The sequence below is a fragment of the Sminthopsis crassicaudata genome, chromosome 1 (assembly GCF_048593235.1).
Source record: "Sminthopsis crassicaudata isolate SCR6 chromosome 1, ASM4859323v1, whole genome shotgun sequence".
Lineage (NCBI taxonomy): Eukaryota > Metazoa > Chordata > Mammalia > Dasyuromorphia > Dasyuridae > Sminthopsis > Sminthopsis crassicaudata.
In genome coordinates, this window is record NC_133617.1 from 229,430,500 (window position 1) to 229,450,797 (window position 20,298).

The 20,298-nt window shown below is 33.2% G+C and overlaps 1 protein-coding gene across 4 annotated transcripts in view; it reads left to right on the forward strand.

Annotated features, from left to right (window-relative positions):
* LPIN2 (lipin 2) overlaps positions 1-20,298 on the forward strand; it is a 93,925-nt gene that overhangs the window by 21,236 nt on the left and 52,391 nt on the right. Inside the window, exons 1-2 of one of the 4 annotated variants that reach the window (XM_074275949.1) lie at positions 648-873; positions 15,705-15,905. In XM_074275949.1, coding sequence (XP_074132050.1) covers positions 760-873; positions 15,705-15,905 — 315 coding nt within the window. In that variant the 5' untranslated portion in view covers positions 648-759. Of the gene's footprint in view, positions 1-647; positions 874-14,356; positions 14,460-15,054; positions 15,099-15,704; positions 15,906-20,298 lie in introns of those variants that run through there. The other 3 variants (XM_074275963.1, XM_074275970.1, XM_074275957.1) reach the window with 3 other exon arrangements.

The window sequence follows — 20,298 nt, forward strand, 5'->3', positions numbered from 1 at the left end:
AGATTTTAGCTTATTCACTACTTGTACAACCCTGGGCAAATAACTTGATCTCAGTTTTTTTCATTTGAAAATGAAAAGTTTGGGATCTGATGGCCTCCAAGTTCCTTTCTAACTTTAAATCTATCAATACCATGATCCATTCACCAGAATCTTTAACTCAAGCAGCAAAAGTCTCATTATAATTTAAATAAGATTTGGGGCCATGATGATGTGATACAAATAAAAGATTCTGTTTGTTGTTAAATAGCTCTTTATTGGGCATATGAAAACATTGTTCAGCTCTTTGGAAACCCCAGTTCTGCTCAGAAAATGACTGCTAATAAATTTTTTGCTTAGATGATTCATTTGTTTGTTTATTTCTTCAGTTGTGTAGGGACATTTTTAAGAGGACATGATAAGTTTAAAAAATTATTAACTAAATCCCTGTTAGCTTAATGGAAATACCAGTGCTGTCTTATGATTGGGCAGGACTGAGCACCTATCAGTATAAACATGTGGCAAAGTCTATCCCGTGCCACTGCTTATCTTCTACTGAGGGAGAAGGGCTGAATCAATTTAAGCAAATCTTATTGGTGAAGAAGTCTTATGTATTGACTTTTTTTTAAAGAACCATTTCCTTTCAGTTTTAAGCATATCACTGTTGTCTACATGGCAATAACTTTCAATCTGGATAATAGCTGGAAGGTTTTGTATTTCTAATTTAGAGGTGTGTTTTCATCAATACAAAGGACATGGTTGAAGAACTAGTTTAACTTTAAAATGTTCTACCTAGAAGAAGATAGTGATGAGGAGGAGAAGGAGAAAACCAATGATGAAAGCAAATTAAATAAACCTGAAAATGCTTTTCTTAGAAAAGCCCCTTCTGGTATTTTGGTGAGTTATCTTTACAGGTATCTTCTCCCTTCACATTTTTGTCTAGTGATTCAAAATGAATAGTACAGGGAGAGAAGGAATGACTTTTTTTCCTTGAAAAGTTTTATACTGGGGGGTTTGTTTGTTTGGTTTTACTTGTACAAATGTCAATGAAAATTTTAAATTCTTTATGAATATATGATTTAGGTGCTTTTTTACCAATATAATCTTAAAAGCCTTCCTTTCTTTTTCTTGGTTAATACCTTGCTCTTTAACTTATTTATATGTCAAGAGTAATATTTGATCTTTGGTCTTTCTTTCCCTTCCTCAACAGTATGACCTTTCTTTCCATCATCTGCATGTTTTGTTACTTCTTTATGTTACCAATTATTAATTTTTTACATATTTCCCCTGATTATGAAAAAAAGGAAGTAATGTTGTAGTTTTGTTAAACTTTGTAATTCTTAAAGGGCTTTTTGAGGTTTGAAACAATGTTAGTTTCACATTCAGTTCTCAATGAAGCTTGGGTAAAAAAGCTTGGGTATGGAACAGTTAGAATGGGGGAGGAGGATACAAAGACAACTTAACTTGGACCACAAGCTCAAAAAGGCCTTAAAATTTATCTCTCTTGGGAGTATTAGAATTGTGTGACCAGGTTTACAATCAATTTTGACATTGTGTAGAAACTAGAATTTTTTTCAGTAAGATCATTTTTGCAAGAAAAAGCTGAGGAAAACATTTGTTATTTTGATTGCTCTTTGTGAGTGTTTTTCCTTGTTTTTATTTTTAATAAATATATCTTTATGTTTTAAATTATGATTAAGGATCTCAAAAATGGTTAGTGGCCTAGGTTTTAATGTACCTCAGAGAAAGACTATGTACTGTGACTCAAATAAAATTTAAGTGTTTGTAAGGCAAACCAGTGTTTTGAAAATGGTTTTCATTGCATTATATATTGTAGTGAAAAAATGAAGGAGTTGGCTTTTTTTTTCATTTTTTTATTTTATGATTTTGAACAAGTGTTATTAGTTTAAAAATGCAAATGAGGTGTTTAAATTTATTTGTCCAGAGTTTTCTCTTTTGATGGTATTATACTACATGATCAATATAAGCTACATCATGAGGCCAGTTACTATTCCAGAGCTCTGCATTAACTAAACATAGGATAATTTAAAACTTAATATAACAAGGCATCTATCAATCAGTACAAAAATTTTAATACATTTTCACTTTTAAATAAATGTTTTCATCATATCTTTTTTTTTTCCTTATGGGTATCTTTCTTCCTTACCCTCTTCCTTTCCCTCTCCCTCTGAGCATCAATTGACTGTGGTCCCTTGGGGTTTTGTTAAATTCAGGATAAAACATTGTTAACTTTTCTTTTTTACATATATTTCTCTTTTAAGTAAAATTAAGTGATACTCATTTTAAAGTGAAAGAGAAATATAGAAATTGACATTTGACTTTTTTCCTATAAAAACAAGCAGACAGAAACAAAATCAACCATATTTTTAATCCTTCTTTTAATATCCAGACTCTAGTTTTAATGTTGGTGTGAGTTTAGATAGTTTTCGTTTTCATGAAAGCTTTATTGCTACTTTAGACTTGCTATCACAATGGCTTTATGACTTGAATGCTTCTTAATTTCAAATGCTTTAATACGAAGATAAGATTGTTTAGTGTTTTCTTACTAAATATGATGCCTGTTATCTATGTGTGAGTCCAACTTGGGGACACTAGAGAGAAATATTTTCCTTTGAGAATGTGCTTTAGGGAAGTAAAAACAAATATAAAGATTACAAGGAAAAATAATATTGTACTAGTTGGTTATTTTATATGTAATTTTTGCTTATACAGTAAAAAGTACATATATACATGTAAATAAGTATCTCTATCTATGTAAAAACCAACCACAAGGACCTCTTCCTTTTCTTGCTGTTGATATTTTCTAGGCTATCAGTATTGGTTAGACAGTTATATGAAAGTGTCCCATATATACTCTATGAAACACTATGAATGGAATCATATGACCTCCCACCTCTCAAAAATGGTTATGAGGAACTAATGATTTCTGAATGGCTTGAAGAAAAGTACAGGTGTTAATATAAAAGTTTTTACTTATAAATTGTTAAAAAAAAAAAAGTTATAGGTCTTTATAGTCTATAGACTATCTCTATGTATGTCTCATATACACTGTTCAATTTGACTCACATACTTTCTGAATCTAGATAACTAAGAAAATTCTCATTCTTCTACTTATTGTTTCATTATACATACATAGGTGAAAACATAATCACAGTTTCATCTAATCATCAAGTCTTATGTAATTCAAAAATCAAAAAAGAGCCTAGATTTTGTGGTTTTTTGTTTGTTTTTTTATTTTAGAGGCAATTGGGGTTAACTGACTTGCCTAGGATCACGTAGCTAATAAGTATCTGAGGTACATTTGAACTCAGGTGCTCCTGATTCCAAGGCTGGTGTTCTTTCTACTATTTCACCTAGCTGCCCCAAGAATCTAGATTTTTTTAAAAGACTTTTTTTCCTTAAATATGATTTCAAGATAATATGATTCAAAATAATGAAGATAACACAGTGAAATGAAGTATGAAAAGTCATTTTTTTTGAAACTGGAGAATTTTAAGATAAATCTGCACACCTTGTGCAATAATGAATTCTTTTACTCTAGTGTCCAAGTAGTTTAATAATGAAAGTGTGCCTTTTGTACTTTTCAGTATCTGCCACTGCCTTGCACATAGTAAGTGCTCAATCAATATTTCTTGAAGAATCATGGGAAATTATTAATGGAATCATAAAATGTTAAAGCTGGATATCTTATCCGGGTTTATACAATTTCACTTAAAAGGCTGTCTAGTCCAATACTCTCATTTTACAGATAACAAAACTGAGTCCAAAAGACAGTTTGGGGCTTTCCCAAAGTCACACAGATAGTAAGTGTCTAAGTCCACCAGCTTCTTATCAGACGAAAGGTGGGGATATTCAATTGTTCAAAATCAAAATTAGGTGGTGAAAGTCCCCTATAGTCCAGGCCTTTCTCTCAATCAAATTTTCACAGTCTTGTCGGTTTGCTATGGATAATGATGCTGACCCCTCACTCCCCACAAGGAAAGTCCTATTACTGTACTCCATTGATCAGTCATTGCCTTGCTTCCTAATGTCATCTCCTGCCTTCAGCACAAGGCTCTGCACATCTCTTATCCGTAATACTAGACTGGATATTATGTTTTCTCTGTCTTCTGTCAGGCTAAGGTAAAAAAAGAGCCACAATTCCTCAAATGCCTGGCTATCATTCAGAACATTTTCCCCCTGAGAGGTCCACAGCCCTGACTGCCCCTGTGGGGCATTTACAATTAAAAACCTCACATTTTTTTCTCTACCACACTTTGTGACAGGTTTTCTGGGAAGGGCTAGTGACACTAAACTATATCTATCTCTGAATTGTTTCTTAGTGGGTTCTCTTTATAATTAAACATTTGGGGATAGTTAAAGATTTGCTCTTATATTTATTGGGTATATACTCTTGGCAATAGAGGTTATAGTTTAGAGTTGTATCTTTTAAACTTTGCTGGTATCCTAATTCCAGGTCTTTCACTTGCCTTGGCTTGTTTATTTGTTTAGAATTTGGTAGAAGCCAAGCTTGTACTGTCCTTCCTTGTATAAGTCAGCTTTGAATTAGTCTGCCGACATAAACTTTGCCCTTAACCCCAGTTAGTATTCTTGCTTGTAAGTGTATTCTGCAGTAGTGTGCAGGTAAAATTGCGCCAATTATTGGAAATGCCTCATCCTGTTTATTATTGGTCAGTACTCTCCTCTTTATCTATAATAGTAATAATCTTTTCATTTATGTTGTGCCCTATACTTTGACATCTGTTAGTAATCCTTTAATTTTTCATTTATATGCAAACACTGTTGAGACAAAATGATTCACTGAAAAAAAATTTGAAATGTAAAATCTTAAGTTCTGTGATCAGGGACTTAAAAATAAAACATTTTTTCTTTTTTATTTAGTGGGAAATGAAGAAAAGATATCTTATTTTTAAATCTTATATTCTTCTGATAAGTTTTTCTTTTTCTTTACTTCTTAAAGCATAGAAATGCTTTCTAAATATTCTGATTTTTGAAAACCCCCTTATGAAATCTCAGCTTTGCTGAAGAGTTAAAAAAAAGAAAACAATGGGCCAATCGTATTTTATAAGGGAAAATTTTTAATCTATGCATAGATCAAGGACAGAAGCTTGTAGAGATCATTTTTATGAGTTTAACTTTAGCCCATATCTAAAGGAGGATAAATGTCTTAAGAGGATATCAAAGAGGAAAAAATTTGCAGAAAACGGAAGCATCTGCTGCAGTGATCCAAGGAGCAATTGAACCAAAAGCCTAGTATCTCTAGGTGGTTTTGGGGTTTTTTTTGAGCTTTATCAGAATTCTCTTTGAATTACAAGGAGCTCTCATAGTTCATGAGGTTATGAAAAATATTAATCACTTTTACTTTTCTCCTAATCCTATATGCCTGGCCCATAATAGGTTCCTCATAAATGTCGATTGATTGATTATAAAAATAAATGTTTTAGGTTAGCTAAAATAGCTGATTAGAACAAATAATCTCTGCAAGGAAACTGGGCAGGAGAGGGACAGTTTAATGACAGGAAATACACATTTCACCTAAATTCTGTTCCCCTTCCCCAGTCTTTGCCTTTTTTCCTTGTCCCTAGAAAAAAATCTTCCAGAATACATCATAAGTGATAGCAGTCTGAATATAATCAAATTGATAACAAGTTGCATGACAAAAATTTGCAAATCTTTCTCTTCTTCAAAGGGGAATTTGCGAACAGAAGCCATATTCTCTGATGTTAACATGAGCTCCACAGTCTGGATACAGACAATAAAGCATTGGAAATGACTGAGCTTGCTTGAAGTCAGAAAGCAGGTCTGAGTCTGGCCTGTGAAACTTCTGGCTGTGATCACAGGCAAATCCCTTAATTTCTTTAAACCTTAGTTCTCCATCGGTAAAATGGATATCTTAATATCTGTGACATTTCTCTTACAGGGTACTTGAGATTCTTTGAAAATAATATATGCAAAGTATATGTGCAATGTGCTTAATATGTGTAAACCATAAAGCTCTACAGAAATGTCAGCTATTATTATCAAAAACATTAATATAGGAAGAAGAGGCAGAGTGTCAGACATAATGAAATGTTTATTGGTTTATATACCCAGGAAGGCTGATAAGTATATACTTTCTTTGAAAAAGAAAACTTCTGTACTATGGAATTTCATCTTCAGATTCCATTTAGTCTTTGACCTTTATCTTCTTTTGGATCAAACAGATTCTCAGCATTGTTTTTCTCAAGTGTAGTTCTTTATGTAAAGCAGATGAAAGCTGAGACTTAAGAATTTCTTTCCTTTAATTACTAATTCTTCAGCCTTGATAGTTAGATTAAACCTTTGACTGTTATACCCTTGTTAGCCAATTTTAATAAGGTGGGAGTGGAAACCTCTGAAATCTTCAGTGATCACACAGGTTATTTCTAAGTTGAAATTCTGTGGTAACTACTGATTTAAAAAATTTGAATGACCATCTGCTGTTTGGAGATTCAGGCAACTAAGGAAAAGTTTAACATTCTAGTTTAGCTTATTTTTGTTGGGGAATTTAGTGATATTTAGGAGGGAGGAGAGAGAATAACTGAATATGTGTTTCCTGTTCCCACAGCCTTTCTCAGTAATGTGAGGGTTGCCATCCTTTGTAGAGAATTGGTAGTCTTAAGAGATTTTCTTACCACGCTGGCTTTTGTTTCTTTTGCAGGATTGTCATGAGTTGCTATTTGTACTATCCATAAATAGGGAGGAGAAGCTTTCACAAGTCAACCTGTTCTAAAGAATTTGTATCCTAGTAATTGCTATGCTTTAATGAATACCAATTGCTAAAATTGTTCACTGGTTTATTTAAAACTTGCCCAAAGTACATAATTTTTGCGTTGAAGGTATTTGATCCTGTAATATTTCCTAATACGGAATATGATTCAAGAGTTCCTTACTAGTACCTTCGATTATATTAGCTATATTAGATATTCACTGCATAAGAATATTAGAAAATATACTTGATTGAGCGCATTAGTAAAATTTTAATCAGAAGAAGCTTGTCTTCCCTCCTTAAAATCCTAAAGTAAGAAGTCAGTTACCTTTTAGCTTGTTTCTGATATTGATTGTCATCTCTGTGAATACTTCTTCTTCTGATAAAAGAATGCAATATTCTTCGAATGCCATGACCCAAAAAAACCCAAACAAACCCATTCACTGATGAGCCAATAATTATGAATTTCTTCAAACTTGGCTACACTGATTGTTGTCTTTAGCTATATTCAAAACTTTGTCCCAGAGCAAGACCTAGTAAGAAAAACTGATGACATTGTCACATACTACCTATTCCTTATGAAAATCACTTTTTAAAGAAAAGAATACAGGGTACCTTCAATTATTTTCACTAGTTCTAGGCACAGATTAATTACAAAATATTTTTGTAATGTCAAGTCATGTTTCAGTGGTGGCCATAATCAAAAAATTCATTAACAAATTATTTATCAGATTCATCAGTGGAAATTAGACATAGTTTGTAACTGTGACTATACTTGAAACAAAAAAGCACTTTATTAGAATCATAGAATCTCAGAATTGAAAGGCATCTCAGATGTAGTTTTATGTGTATCATGGCAGGAATCTTCATAGCATGGTTAGCAAAGTATTGGTTTAGTTTTTGCTTGAAGACCTGCAGTTATGGGGAATTCAAAGTCCCTTTAAAAAGCAACTACACTTTGGAGAATTCTTCATGTTAGAAGGTTTTCCTTATAACTACTGGAAATCTGCCTCCTTGAAACTTCCACCCATTGTTCTCCATTCTTTATACAAGTCTAATCCTGTTTCCAAATGACAGAACTTCATATACTCAAAAGTATCGTCTCCTACACGTGTATCTTCTCTTTTAGGAGGTTAAATATCCTCAGCTCCTTCAACTAGACTTTGTTTGGTAAGGTTCCCATTCCCCCTACTATTTTGAATGTTTTTCTAGTCTTCTGACATCCTTGCTAAAAATAGGGTGTCTAGAATGAATATGATACAGAAGAGCTATAATTTCTATAGTCTGGTCACTCTGCTTATGGTAATGCAGCCTAAGATTAGAAAAGCCACCTTAAACTTAAATTTAAACCATTAAATTTTCATATGGGACTTGTAGTCAATTAAAAGCTCAAGATCTTTTTCATATGAACTATTATTTAGCCATAAAAAGTCATTCTTAGAGGGAGGGAAAAAAAAGTTTGCTGCAAAGAACAAAAGAAAACTTAGAAAGAAGCACAGAAAAGCATATGGCTTTGAAAATGATGGCTAGTAGTTAGTCCAGAGTTTGGATTTTTTTTTTAAGTAAACAAAATAGATATAAATGTGAAGATACTAAAGACAGAGGCCTATAATGCTCTACTACAGAGACTTCCTTTCACATTAAAAATGTCTTCCTCACTAAAGATATTTTTTCCAGTTCTGAATCCATGTAACTGTACTATTAAGCAACATAGATCATTCTGTCTTGTCTATAAACAATAAAAGGATTATGGAAGATAATCAAGGCTTTACAAACTCTGACACCGCCCAGCTTTTCTGGCCATATCTCATCATACTCTGGAGTCATATCAAGTCAAGAAACATTTATTAAATGTCTACTATGTGCCATGGTTCTGTCCTTTCCTACTTTAGTTCTCCTAGCCCCATTATCAGTAGTGATTTCTCTTCTTTGACTCCTAGAATCTCCTAGCATATTTTCGGCACCTCTTTAATGCAGGTACCATATATTACTTTGTATAATAATAATCTATAACAGCTACACCTAATTATCTGTTTGTGTAATTTTAATAATTTTGTCATGTTTTGTTGCATGTAAACTGTAAATTCCATGAAGAACAAACAGAAAATGTGTCTTCTCTAAATTTATATCTTCTCTTCCACTGAGAACAGTTCTCTGTGTATTATGGGCTTTTATTAATTGTTTATTGAATTCACTTTGTTGAATTCTAAGTGACTGACTAATTTTTTTTTTGCTATGGGCTCATTTTTGTGTGACCTGCCTTTGATGTACCCATAATGACTTGTGGTAATTACCACTTCCCATTCTAAGTGCTCAGAAACTATCTTTGTAATCACTTGTTTTCAAATTTTTCTAGGCCTACTGACTCTTAGTTTATAATTGACCTTCTTTACTTTAAAAATTACAATATTTGTCCATCTCCAGATCATTGGTACCTTTGTGGTTCTCAAAGATTTTTCATGGATTACTAACAGCAATTTAGCAGTCACAACTATTAGGACTTTTAATGCCCTAGGACATAGCTTGAAAAGGCTTCTGGGCCTCTGGTGACCTGATCCAGATTAAATGAGGTTGATTAAATGCTCTGGTCTAAATGCTCTCTTATTATGTCTTTAGGCTCTCAAATTAACCAGTTTTGGATTTTTCTTCCAGTGTGAAACTCATTCCTGCTGATAGAGAACAGACAGTAGAAATTGGATAATACCATCTTTCTTCCTGTTATCAACTATCTCTCCTAAGCATTGGTTCTGTTCTTTATTTCATTTATTATTGTTATGATAAAAGATTAATGGCTGGCATGTGTATAACACTTCAAGACTTACAAAGCACTTTGCATCCCCATTTTTCAGATAAGAAAGCTGAGGTTTATTAAACAGGTTAAATCACTTGTCCAGTGCCATCTGGTTAGTTCAGAGGTTGGATTTGATACCAGGTAACTCCTGACTCCATATCCTCTTTATCCTCTGGAAATTTTAGGCACAATGTACATTTAGTACATGCACAGAGTAAAATAAGATTTAAATGGGTACATAAAGAGACTATAAAATTTTAGTAATAATATAGCTAAAAAAATTCAACAAAACCATAAGGAATATTTAGCTACTTAATAAATTAGGGTTTTCTTAAGGCTAATTATTTATTTTAAATAATATAATTGGTCATTATTTAAGGTCACAAGTGGGCATGAGTAAATAAAAAAATTTCTAAGATAAATATACATGTAAATACACACATATATGGAGACATATGCATATGTGTTTATATTTAACACATATTTGGGGATGTGTGAATATGTATGTGTCTACATATATAACACACATTCACACACATTTGGAGCAAATCCAAAATACAAGTGTATAAAAATTGATAAATTATGGATAAATTTTTTTATAAGTTGAATTTTTCAGATATATTTTTGATGTTATGCTGTTAACAATAACAGTATTTTGATTCAAATACACCTTTCCAAAATTTCATCTATTTTAGGAATTAAAGAATGCCTGTGTGTTTGGTTTTCTTTTGTCTTATGTTTCATAGAAATGTTTCAGGATCAGTCAACACTTAATATATTGATGCTCATAATCAATGCATAGGGCCTGGATCTGATTTGTTTTGATTGGGTTGCATACTAAATACACATTACTAATACCTTTTCTCATCATAAGTTGTAAATATAACTCTAATCATTATTTTTCTTATTCTTATTTTCCATGCTTTTGTATTGAATCTTTAGTTTTATTGAAGTAGTTAATAGTGTAAAGGCATCATATTCAAAGTAGAAGACCTTTGCATAGTACCTTTGCAATTTCTCCTCCTCCTTCCTTTCTTCTTCTTTCCAATCATGCCATTTTTTTTTTTAGCTTATTTTCCTTATCTGGAAGAGGTAATGATGATTAAGAGGATGATGGATTTGTTTAAGGAAAAACTGAAGTCAGAACAAATCAGAAATTCTTTCAGTAGTTGAGATGAGAAGTGATGAAGATCTATATTAGGCTGGCAGTTGTATAAGTGAAGAGAAAAGGTGTTTTTGAGATAAAATAAATATTTAGCAAAAAAAAAATTGGATCTGTGGGGTGGATTATGAAGTCAAGGATGATTTGTGGACCTTAGTGCTCTCAACCACAATAGAGAAGTTTAAAAGAGGGATGGATTTGGTAGAAAGGATGATTCAGGCTGTTTTGGAGTTGGTGAGTTTTTGAAGTCTTAGATCTGTCAAGAGGGCCAAATACACTCTTCATTAGTTGGAGAGAATTAGGAAACAACTATATAAGAGATTGAATTGAATTGTCAGAAAGTGATGGATAAGGCTCAGTATATCTGTGGTTGGGGGTATGATATGGATATCATATGGAGATTTTTTTTTGCGTTAGTTTTGGATATGAAAAGTTCAAGGAAAAGAGGCTGATTTTCATAAAAAGATCAAGAAAACATCTAGAGTAATGAATATGGAAATATGTTTAGAAGAAGAGGGGAGAGAATAAAACTTTGGAACATAAGATTTTGCAAAGGTGAATGTTGAAAACTATTTTTGCATGTATTTGGAAAAAATAAAATACAATTAAAAATTACCAAAAAAAAAAAATCATGCTAAAAAAAAAAGAGAGAGAACATCAAGGAGGAAGTAGCACCTGAACTGGTCCTATTAGGGAAAAGGTTCTCCTGTTCCTGCTTCAGATATTATTTTTTTGATATTTTTACTTCAGGGAAAGGTTGTTTTATTTCCTGCTGTCAATATCAATAGCATCTCCTAGTACTTGGCATTCTAGTGAAGTCTATGGATCCCTTCTCAGATTTTTAAAAAAATTCATTTTTGAAGAAAATGGTTAATTTCAGTTAATAGTTCAGTTCAATTCCCTGATATTCATGTTAGGTAAATTATTTATATATTTAGGGACACATATCTTTTATTTCCTAATAGAATCCAAGTTCCTTGAGGGCATTTTTGTTTGAATTATCCATTCCTTAGCACAGTTCATGGAATTTGCTAACCAATCAATAAATGTTTGCTAATTGATTCATAATGCACATCTTGTCTCCATTTAATGACACCTATTACATGTAAAAACTGAAATCTTTTGACTCCTTGTCCAGTGTTTTCCCTTAAAACCTTACTATACCTTACTACCTGTAGCAGTGCTTTTTCTTTAAGCATTAGAGATCTAATGTGATTCATGAGTTAATTAACTATGTGATAGACATGGGGTGTTGTTCTTGCAGTCCTAGATGTTGCTGCTGAGTAAATAATTATGATGTAATTTCTGTTCAAAACAGGGCCTCCTCCAAAGGTTGATTACATGCTTTTCCCTCAAACACGCCCAAGTGCAAAGCTCTTCCTTCTGCCTTGTTTGTACTTTAACAGAGTTACTGTTTTTCATTATCACAGTATACTACATCTCCCTGTGTGTCTGTCATTACTTTTGTTATTTCAGTGTTCATCATATAAACAAAACTCTTCATGCCTGCTAATCGAAGGCCAGTAATTTGACAGCCTGTATTTTTCTATATTTAGAAATCAACATTAACACAATAGTTTTTTTCTTACATAGGCAGCATATCACTTAACCATGGTAATTAAAAACAGCTTGAATGAATATAAATGTTCTTAATTAGGGACCTAATGTTCCATTTTCACCAGTCTTCTCTCCCAAAGCTTATATATTTTAACTTAAAAAAAAAGTAAATTCAAAATGTTAGAAATTCATTAATTATTGAGCTGCTTAACCTGACAGTTGAGAAAACTGAGTCCCTGAGAGGTGACATCCTATGCCTATATTTATCTTGCTGATTGGTGGCAAAACTGGAACAAAGTAGTAGCATCTAGATCTCCTGATTCCAAATTTGATGGAATTTTTTAATATTATACTAGAGTGCTTTCATATGGATATAGTCAGTAGTTGTGCCTTCCTGTATAAAATAAAATTAAAAGACTATTTCCTTTTTTTTTTCTATTGTATTTCCAAAGCATTTAATATATGCTTATTGATTGCTGCGGGATTGATTGGTATATGGAGTTAGAAGAATGGATTTCGGATCATATTGACGTAGGGAACGATCTCTTATAAAATAAGTTAGTACCTTCTCTAGCACTATTACTTCTAGTAGTTTCTCTTGCTTGGGAAACAAAAAAAGTAAATCTAGTGAAACAAATAGGCAAAAGGATGCATTGGATAGAAAGCTGGCTTTGAAGCCAAGCTGTGGGTTCAATTCCTCTCTCTGACACTTTCTGACTATCTGACTTAGGATAAAGCACTTAACTTCTCAGGGAGCAAGGCATCTTTCTAAAACCATATATTGCTAGAGAAAGTACTAACTTGTTTTATTAGAGATCGTTCCCTACGTCAATATGATCCGAAATCCATTCTTCTAACTCCATATACCAATCAATCCCACAGCAATCAATAAGCATATATTAAATGCTTTGGAAATACAATAGAAAAAAAAAGGAAATAGTCTTTTAATTTTATTAATTTTATCAGAATGCTGTTTTTAAAATGTTATCATGGATCAAATATCAACTAAAACTTGGATTACTTGGTAGCTGCCTAATTAGTAAAAGTCTGCTGAGCAACAAACAGATCATTACATTACCTACAGAAAATAACAATTTCAAAAGATTTTTTTTTCTTTCAAAATGGTGTAATGGAAAAACACTGGATTTGGACTTAGGACATTTCAAATCTCATATCTTGCACTAGCCTTGAACTTGGGAAAGTAACAGTTTTTCTGGGGATGAGTTTCACTCTTTTGTGAAATGAAAAAATTTGACTAAGATGACCTCTAAAATTTTTCTTCCGAGTGTGAGCTCCTGAAATATAGGCTTTAAATGGGAATTACTTTACACTAGACATTTTGCTGCTTTTTTTTTCATTTTCAGATACTATTTCAAGTTCTAGAGTTGATTATTGTAACCCAGACACAAAAGCAATAATTGCTTTTAATGAACTTTTTTACTCTGTTGCAAAGTGCAGCTTAATGAAAGTTAAACTTCTCAAATGAATTCTTTTTTTTTTTTTTTTTTTTTTTTTTTTAGTTAAGCTGTGGAGTATATAAAAGTTTAATTCTCCCAACAAATTAGACTGGAAATTTCCTAAGGCATGTACCTTATTTTATCTAATCTTTGCATCTCACTGGTCATTTAGTATATTATTCTGTTATACAATTGTCTTTTAGTTAATATTTGTTGAATTTATTGCTCTTGAATAAAAACCTATCATGCTACAAAACTCTTACTAAATATCAACCATTTCTTCTAAGTAATTGTCATTAGAATAGCAAAGCAAAGGAAGCTAAGGGTTTTTTGCTCATTTTTTCCCAGTTTCTGGGTGGTGTTCTGACCATGTGAGTTTTCCATATCTGTAAATGCTTTGTAATAATCTTTATCAGAGTAAAATAAAGCTACTCTCAATTCTTTTTTTTTTTTCCCGTGACTCTAAATGAGTCTTTAAGATCTAAAAGAACTAAACAGGTTATTTTAACATCTTATTTTAAAGATCCTTGGTATACAGAGAGAGTATTTTTGAGATTTAGGATTTTAAGGCATTGAGACTCCCCACTTTTGCCTGAAAGTTAACAGGCCCTAGCTACAATCATGTCACAATGACTGAGAAAGAAAGGCAGTAAGTCACTCATTGATGGGGAGGGTAAGGGGAAGAAGAGGCAGTGTTCACCCATTAAAGCTGATCATTCCTGGCAGGAACAATGGGGCCTATTTTAAAGATTGAGGAATTCATTAGAGGTGGGAGCAAGGAAACTTTTTGCTAAATTAAGGGTTTTGTTCCCCAATTTTTATCACAGCTCTTCTGGAGGCAGTCCACTTTAGTTAACTTTTGGAGACTTTTATCACATCTAAACTTCAGAAATTTCTTTGAAACCTTTCTGTAGCTATTTAGGGTATTTGGGTTATGATTTCAAGAGAGAAAAAATGTTATATTTTGAAATAACATTAAATGTCTTCTCTAGGAAGGTGGTAAGAATGAAAGCATGTGCTAATTTCATTTACTTTATGAAATACAAATATATATCATTCCTGGAAGAATTAATTTCATTCCAAAGCTGTTTGTCAGTTTGTTGTTTTGGAATTCAGAATGGTTTTCCCATAGAAACAATATAAAAATGTTTATAATTTTATAAAGAGCAGTTAGGTTCCTAAGCTAGCTGGTAAAGGACTTTTAAAACCATAATGTCACTAAATTACATTATGTTCTCTCATATTAGACTTTACTATGGAATCTAACAACCATGTATAATGTTGTTTCTATGGGAAAACTTATTCCAAGTTCTATTTTAGGACTCTGGGCTGTGGAGAAGGGATGCTTCTTTCTTCTCTCTCCAGTATTGGCCACAGTATTGAAAGTGGGATTTCCAGAGGCCTGAGGTAGCAGGGAAGGGGGTCCAAAGCAAGAGGAAGCATAGAAGGTGGGGAGGGAGGGAGTTTTTCTGGGGTCAGTTGGTGAGAATGAGGGATCTAGGACTTAAGGGCAGGCAGCCAAAAGCCATATGGGAGGAATTATAGTCTTCAGGTGGTGGTTGTTATGGGCTGGAGGGCGGGTCTAGATCTTTGGCACATGGTAGTAGTGGGGAATATTTAGGTGGAACTTGAGTGACAAGTATTTTGAGGGTCTTTCAGTGGTAGTATGAGTAGTTTAATATTGGTCATATAGTAGGTGTAGATTTATAGGTCTTGGCTATTGAGAAATAGACATTGCCAATGACCAAGAAAGGAAAAAGAGAGGAGGGTAAACTACCCACCTGCAGCTTTGTCAGGGAGAAAAGATATAATGGAAGAGGAGAAAGGTTACAGGGGTAGCCAATCATAAGGAAAGCTTGTCAGCAAGCATTCCAAGTTAGAGGATCTTGTAAAAATTTCACAAAGTATAAAAAAAATCTTGCTACCTGGAATGACATCTTGACATCAAGTGGATCATATCTATGATTTTTTATCATTTTAATTTCTTTTTTCCTTTTTTTTTTTTCTTTTTAGTCTCAAACCATGAATTATGTGGGGCAGCTGGCTGGGCAAGTCATTGTTACTGTGAAGGAGCTCTACAAGGGCATTAATCAAGCCACACTCTCTGGATGCATTGATGTTATAGTGGTCCGACAACAGGATGGCACCTATCAGTGTTCTCCTTTTCACGTTCGGTTCGGGAAACTTGGAGTCCTCAGATCAAAGGAAAAAGTGGTAAGTATCACTAGCAGCCTATTTTTGAAGGGGACTAATTATCAATCAGTTACCAAGTATTTGTTGTCTTTTAGACCCCCCCCCAAAATCAAATTAATGATAGTGGTGTGAATAGGCAAACTTGACATTAAAGTTTTGAGGAGTTACAAAGTGCTTGTTTATATGCCTTGTCTTATTTGATTATATCTGTGTGACCCTGAGGAAAATCACTTCACCTTGGTTCCCTCAGTTTCCTCATCTGTAAAATGAACTGGAGAAGGAAATAGTGAACCACTCCAGTATCTTTGCAAAGAAAATCACAACTAGGGTCTTGAAGAGTCATATGACTGAAAGCTAAATCAGCTTACAGGTGTTGCAAGTATGATTAAACTTCTCTATTGTCTCAAAGATTAGTATTATCTTATCTCATTAAAATGAGATTCATAAAAAGTAATATTTAAAAGTGACTTTCATTGTGTTCTTCAATATGAGATGTCCTAGGTGACAAATTGCCTTGCCATCATTTGGCCCCAACTCTCTGCTTTTTCCTCATCCATATTCTTCCTTGTGATGAAACAAGCCACAAAGGGAAGTTTCTCGTGAACATGGCTTGAGAAAGTTCATTGCTTCACTTGATGAAGATGAATTACAATTCTTAACTTTGGAGTTTGGAAAGTTCATAGCATTATTAGTCTTTCTGAGGCACTCATTTATTCAGCATAAATGTTTGGAAGTGTAAGATTAACACATTTTCTCTATTCTCATACTTTTACCATCTTTACTAAAAGTTTGTAGGAAACTTTTTGAGATTCTGAACTTCTCCCTTCCCTCCACCATAATATGGGCTACAAAAGAGGTTATACTATTAAATTTGAAATTGTTCTAGAAGAACTACTACATAAATTTGCAATATATTTTCTTTCAAAGTATGTGTGGGTGTGAGAGGATACATCTGTTTTATGCCTTTAAGCTGAAAATTCCCCCAACCTTGTTAAAACCTATTATACTTGGAAGGAAGCAGAGAAAGGAGGAATGACTGGCTTCATAAAACAAGTCATTCATTTTTTTCAGACAAATATGATTTTATTTCAAGGTGGTAGCGTAACAAGTTAAGTTTCAATTTAATTCCCCTTCTATTTTCTGGAGGCAGCAGGATTAATGTGGTTTGGCTTCTGTTCACTGCTGTGTTAAACTAAAGGATTAGCCATTGGAAATCAAAAGCAGTGTTACTTTACTTGCTGACTGAAAAACTTTTTTGTGTTTTTTGTTTTGTTTTGTTTTGTTTTTTCCAAAAGTGGCATTTGACCAAAGTCAGTTTTCCTAGTCTTTGTGTTTTTGGTTTTGTTCCCAGTAACACTAACCCTTTGGCTCTTATTTTGGAATTTCCGTGGAGCCATGGAGCCTGTGACACAGTAACCTGCTCTACTTTTACCGATTTAGTTTTTCTTAAGTTGATACTTATGAAAGCACATATGGAAAATAATTATTTGCACCAAATATTTTATATTTAAAAAAAAAAAAAAGACCTCTAGTGTAAAGGAAAAATACAAGAGATGTGATATTGGTCAGTACTTTTGAATGATGACTCAAACAATAGCCAAAAAACAAAGGTTGTCATTATATATGTTGTTTAATAATGGAAGTATTCTATTGGCCAAGAAGGTGTAATGAGCACTTTATACACATAAAATAAAATCTTTAAGAAATAATGTCTCTCTGTTTCCCAGTAATAGTGAATGGAAATAGTGTAAATATAAAAGACTTTAAAAATCTTGCTCTTTTTTTCCTGTTTAATAGTCATCAGCCCTGTTTTAATTTGAGTTTCTGACCAAATAGTTTCATTAGTCTTCTGGCCAAAAGAAAGGCTTTTTATTTCAAGATGTATCTGTTGCTTGAGATTCCATTTGTTGGTCATATACCACTGTGCTTTTGCAGGGCACTATCATAACAAGTTAATAGGTAGATAACATCCTATTTCCAGAAAGAGAGGATAATGTAGAAGAGAACTCTTGAGGGTATTGATGCTGAGATTTCTTTCTTTTCACATAAGATTATGTTTGTAATTTTAAATTTTTTGTTGGAATCTATCTTGGGGGATATGTCAGGTAATAAGATTTTCATTTTGGACCTCAAAAACTGGCATAATACTTGTATATTTCTGTTATCATTGTCATATTATCTTGAGATTTTTGTTAAAGTCTTTTCTTAGAATCAGTGATAGAAAGGAAAACAGAGAAAACATCCTAAAGATGTTTTGGGGATAAACTGATTTCCTAAACCATTGGCATTCATTCTCTCATTAGTAAAACTAACTAGGGCTGGCCTGATGCATTTCTGCCAGCATTATTGAGAATTTTTTTGTTATCCAATTGTGTTCTGACTCTTTTGGGACCCCATTTGGGATTTTTTTTAGCAAAGAGATTAGAGTGGTTTGTCATTTCCTTCTCCAGCTCGTTTTACAATCAAAGAAACTGAGGCAAACAAGATTAAGTGACTTCATCTAACATTACATAGCAAGGAAGTGTCTCAGGCTGGATTTGAACTCAGATTTTCCTGACTTCAGGCCTGGCTTTCTATCTACTATACTACCTACCCGCCCCATTATTGAGAATGCTTTTCATAAGTATAATTTCAGCCTGTAGATTGAACCTTGGAGTCAGGAGGACTAAGGTTCATTTTTCAGCTCTGATACATACTAACATTGTGACCTTGGACAAGTCATGTAGTTATTCAGTAATTTAAGGCTGTTAGTTGCAGAAATTCCCTTTAAGAATGCAGGTCAGCCACTCTTTAGTTGCAGAAGAGTGGCTGACCTGTATTCTTAATGAGAATTTCTTCTTAAGGGAGTTCAATCCATTAATGAAATCACAGTTCCAGTTCTCTTCCCAGTTCCATCTTTATACAACTTATGTTTTCTTATAACTTCTCACTGTCCCCCAAATTGATATTTCTCAATTTGCTACTGCCTCTTCCTCCCCCATTTTACTTCTCTCCTTCTTTCCCTTCTCTTCCTCCCCCTCTTTCTTCTCCTTTTCTTCCTTCTCCTCCTCCTCTTCTTTTTGTTAAATGTTCTTTTAACTGCTAAATGCCAAAAAGGTCTTTTTATTAAAATATATAACTTCCCTCAGCCTTCTATGTTTTATACTACTACAGTCCTCTTGTCTACAATCCTATGCAAGTTGGAAAGTCATCTACTATTATCCTTGAACTTAAATACAGTTATACTTTCTTTACAAGTTTTTCCAAAATCATCCTGCTTGTCATTTGCCCAGGTCACACAGTTCGGAAGTGTTAAGTATCGGAGGCTGAATTTAAACTCAGATCCTCCTAGTTCTTGGGCTGGTGTTTTGGCCCGAACACCATTAGCTGTCTCTGCTTGTAATTTCTTATATCACAATAATATTCCATTACAATCATATATCACATCTTATTTAACAATTCCTATTTAATGAGTATCTCTTTGACTTCTAGTTCGTAACCACCACAAAAAGAATTTCTGTAAATATTTTTGTACATATAGGTCCTTTACCCTTTTGGGGGGATATATTTGAAATATAGACCTAGCAATTGTATTGTTAGATGAAAGAATGTACAGAATGCCTTTGGGCATAGTTGCAAATTGCTCTCCAGAATGGTTGAATCAGTTCATAATTCCATCAACAGTGCATTAGTGTGCCAGTTTTCCCACATCCCCTCCAACGTTTTCATTTTTATCATATTAGTCTGATAGGTATGAAGGTAAAATTTACCTTCTTGAGATGGTTCTCCAGCCTGAAATAGGCTCTTCTCCCCCTGTCCTAATTAACCTTTTAAAAATCTTTCTTCTTTTCTTCAAAACCTAGCTCAGCTTTTCCTTTTTTATGGAGGTATATCTCTGCAGAGCTCTATCCTACAAGTAGTACATCCTATTTTCTCAGGATTCTTGGATTTCGTGGGTACTTCATTGTTTTTCTCATATATCATACTCCTCTCATTACTTCTGCTTCCTATCATCTTATAAATTCATTGAAAGTAGAAGTTGGGTTATTTTTCATCTTGGACATTGTAGAACACTTAATAAAGGAATATTTGTTGGATCAAAGGCGAGCTACAAATTCATTATTTAAGTAGATTAAAAAGCTTACATGTTTGAAGTTCCACAAACAATTATTTTAACAACACAAGCTTATCTACTTTTAACTTCTAGTCATAAATGCGTTATGCAAACAAAAATTGAGTGTGTTATTTCAGGTCAACACAAAGAATTGAACTTCTTGGTTGAAGTTGCTGAAATAGTCTTTACATTTTTTTCTATTCATTGAATAGAAATTTTTTCCATCTATATTTTCAAATTGTTTCTCACTCTAAATAATAAAATACTCTTTTCTTTACCTGAAGAAGCCATTGTTAAGAAATGAATTATTACATGAGCTCA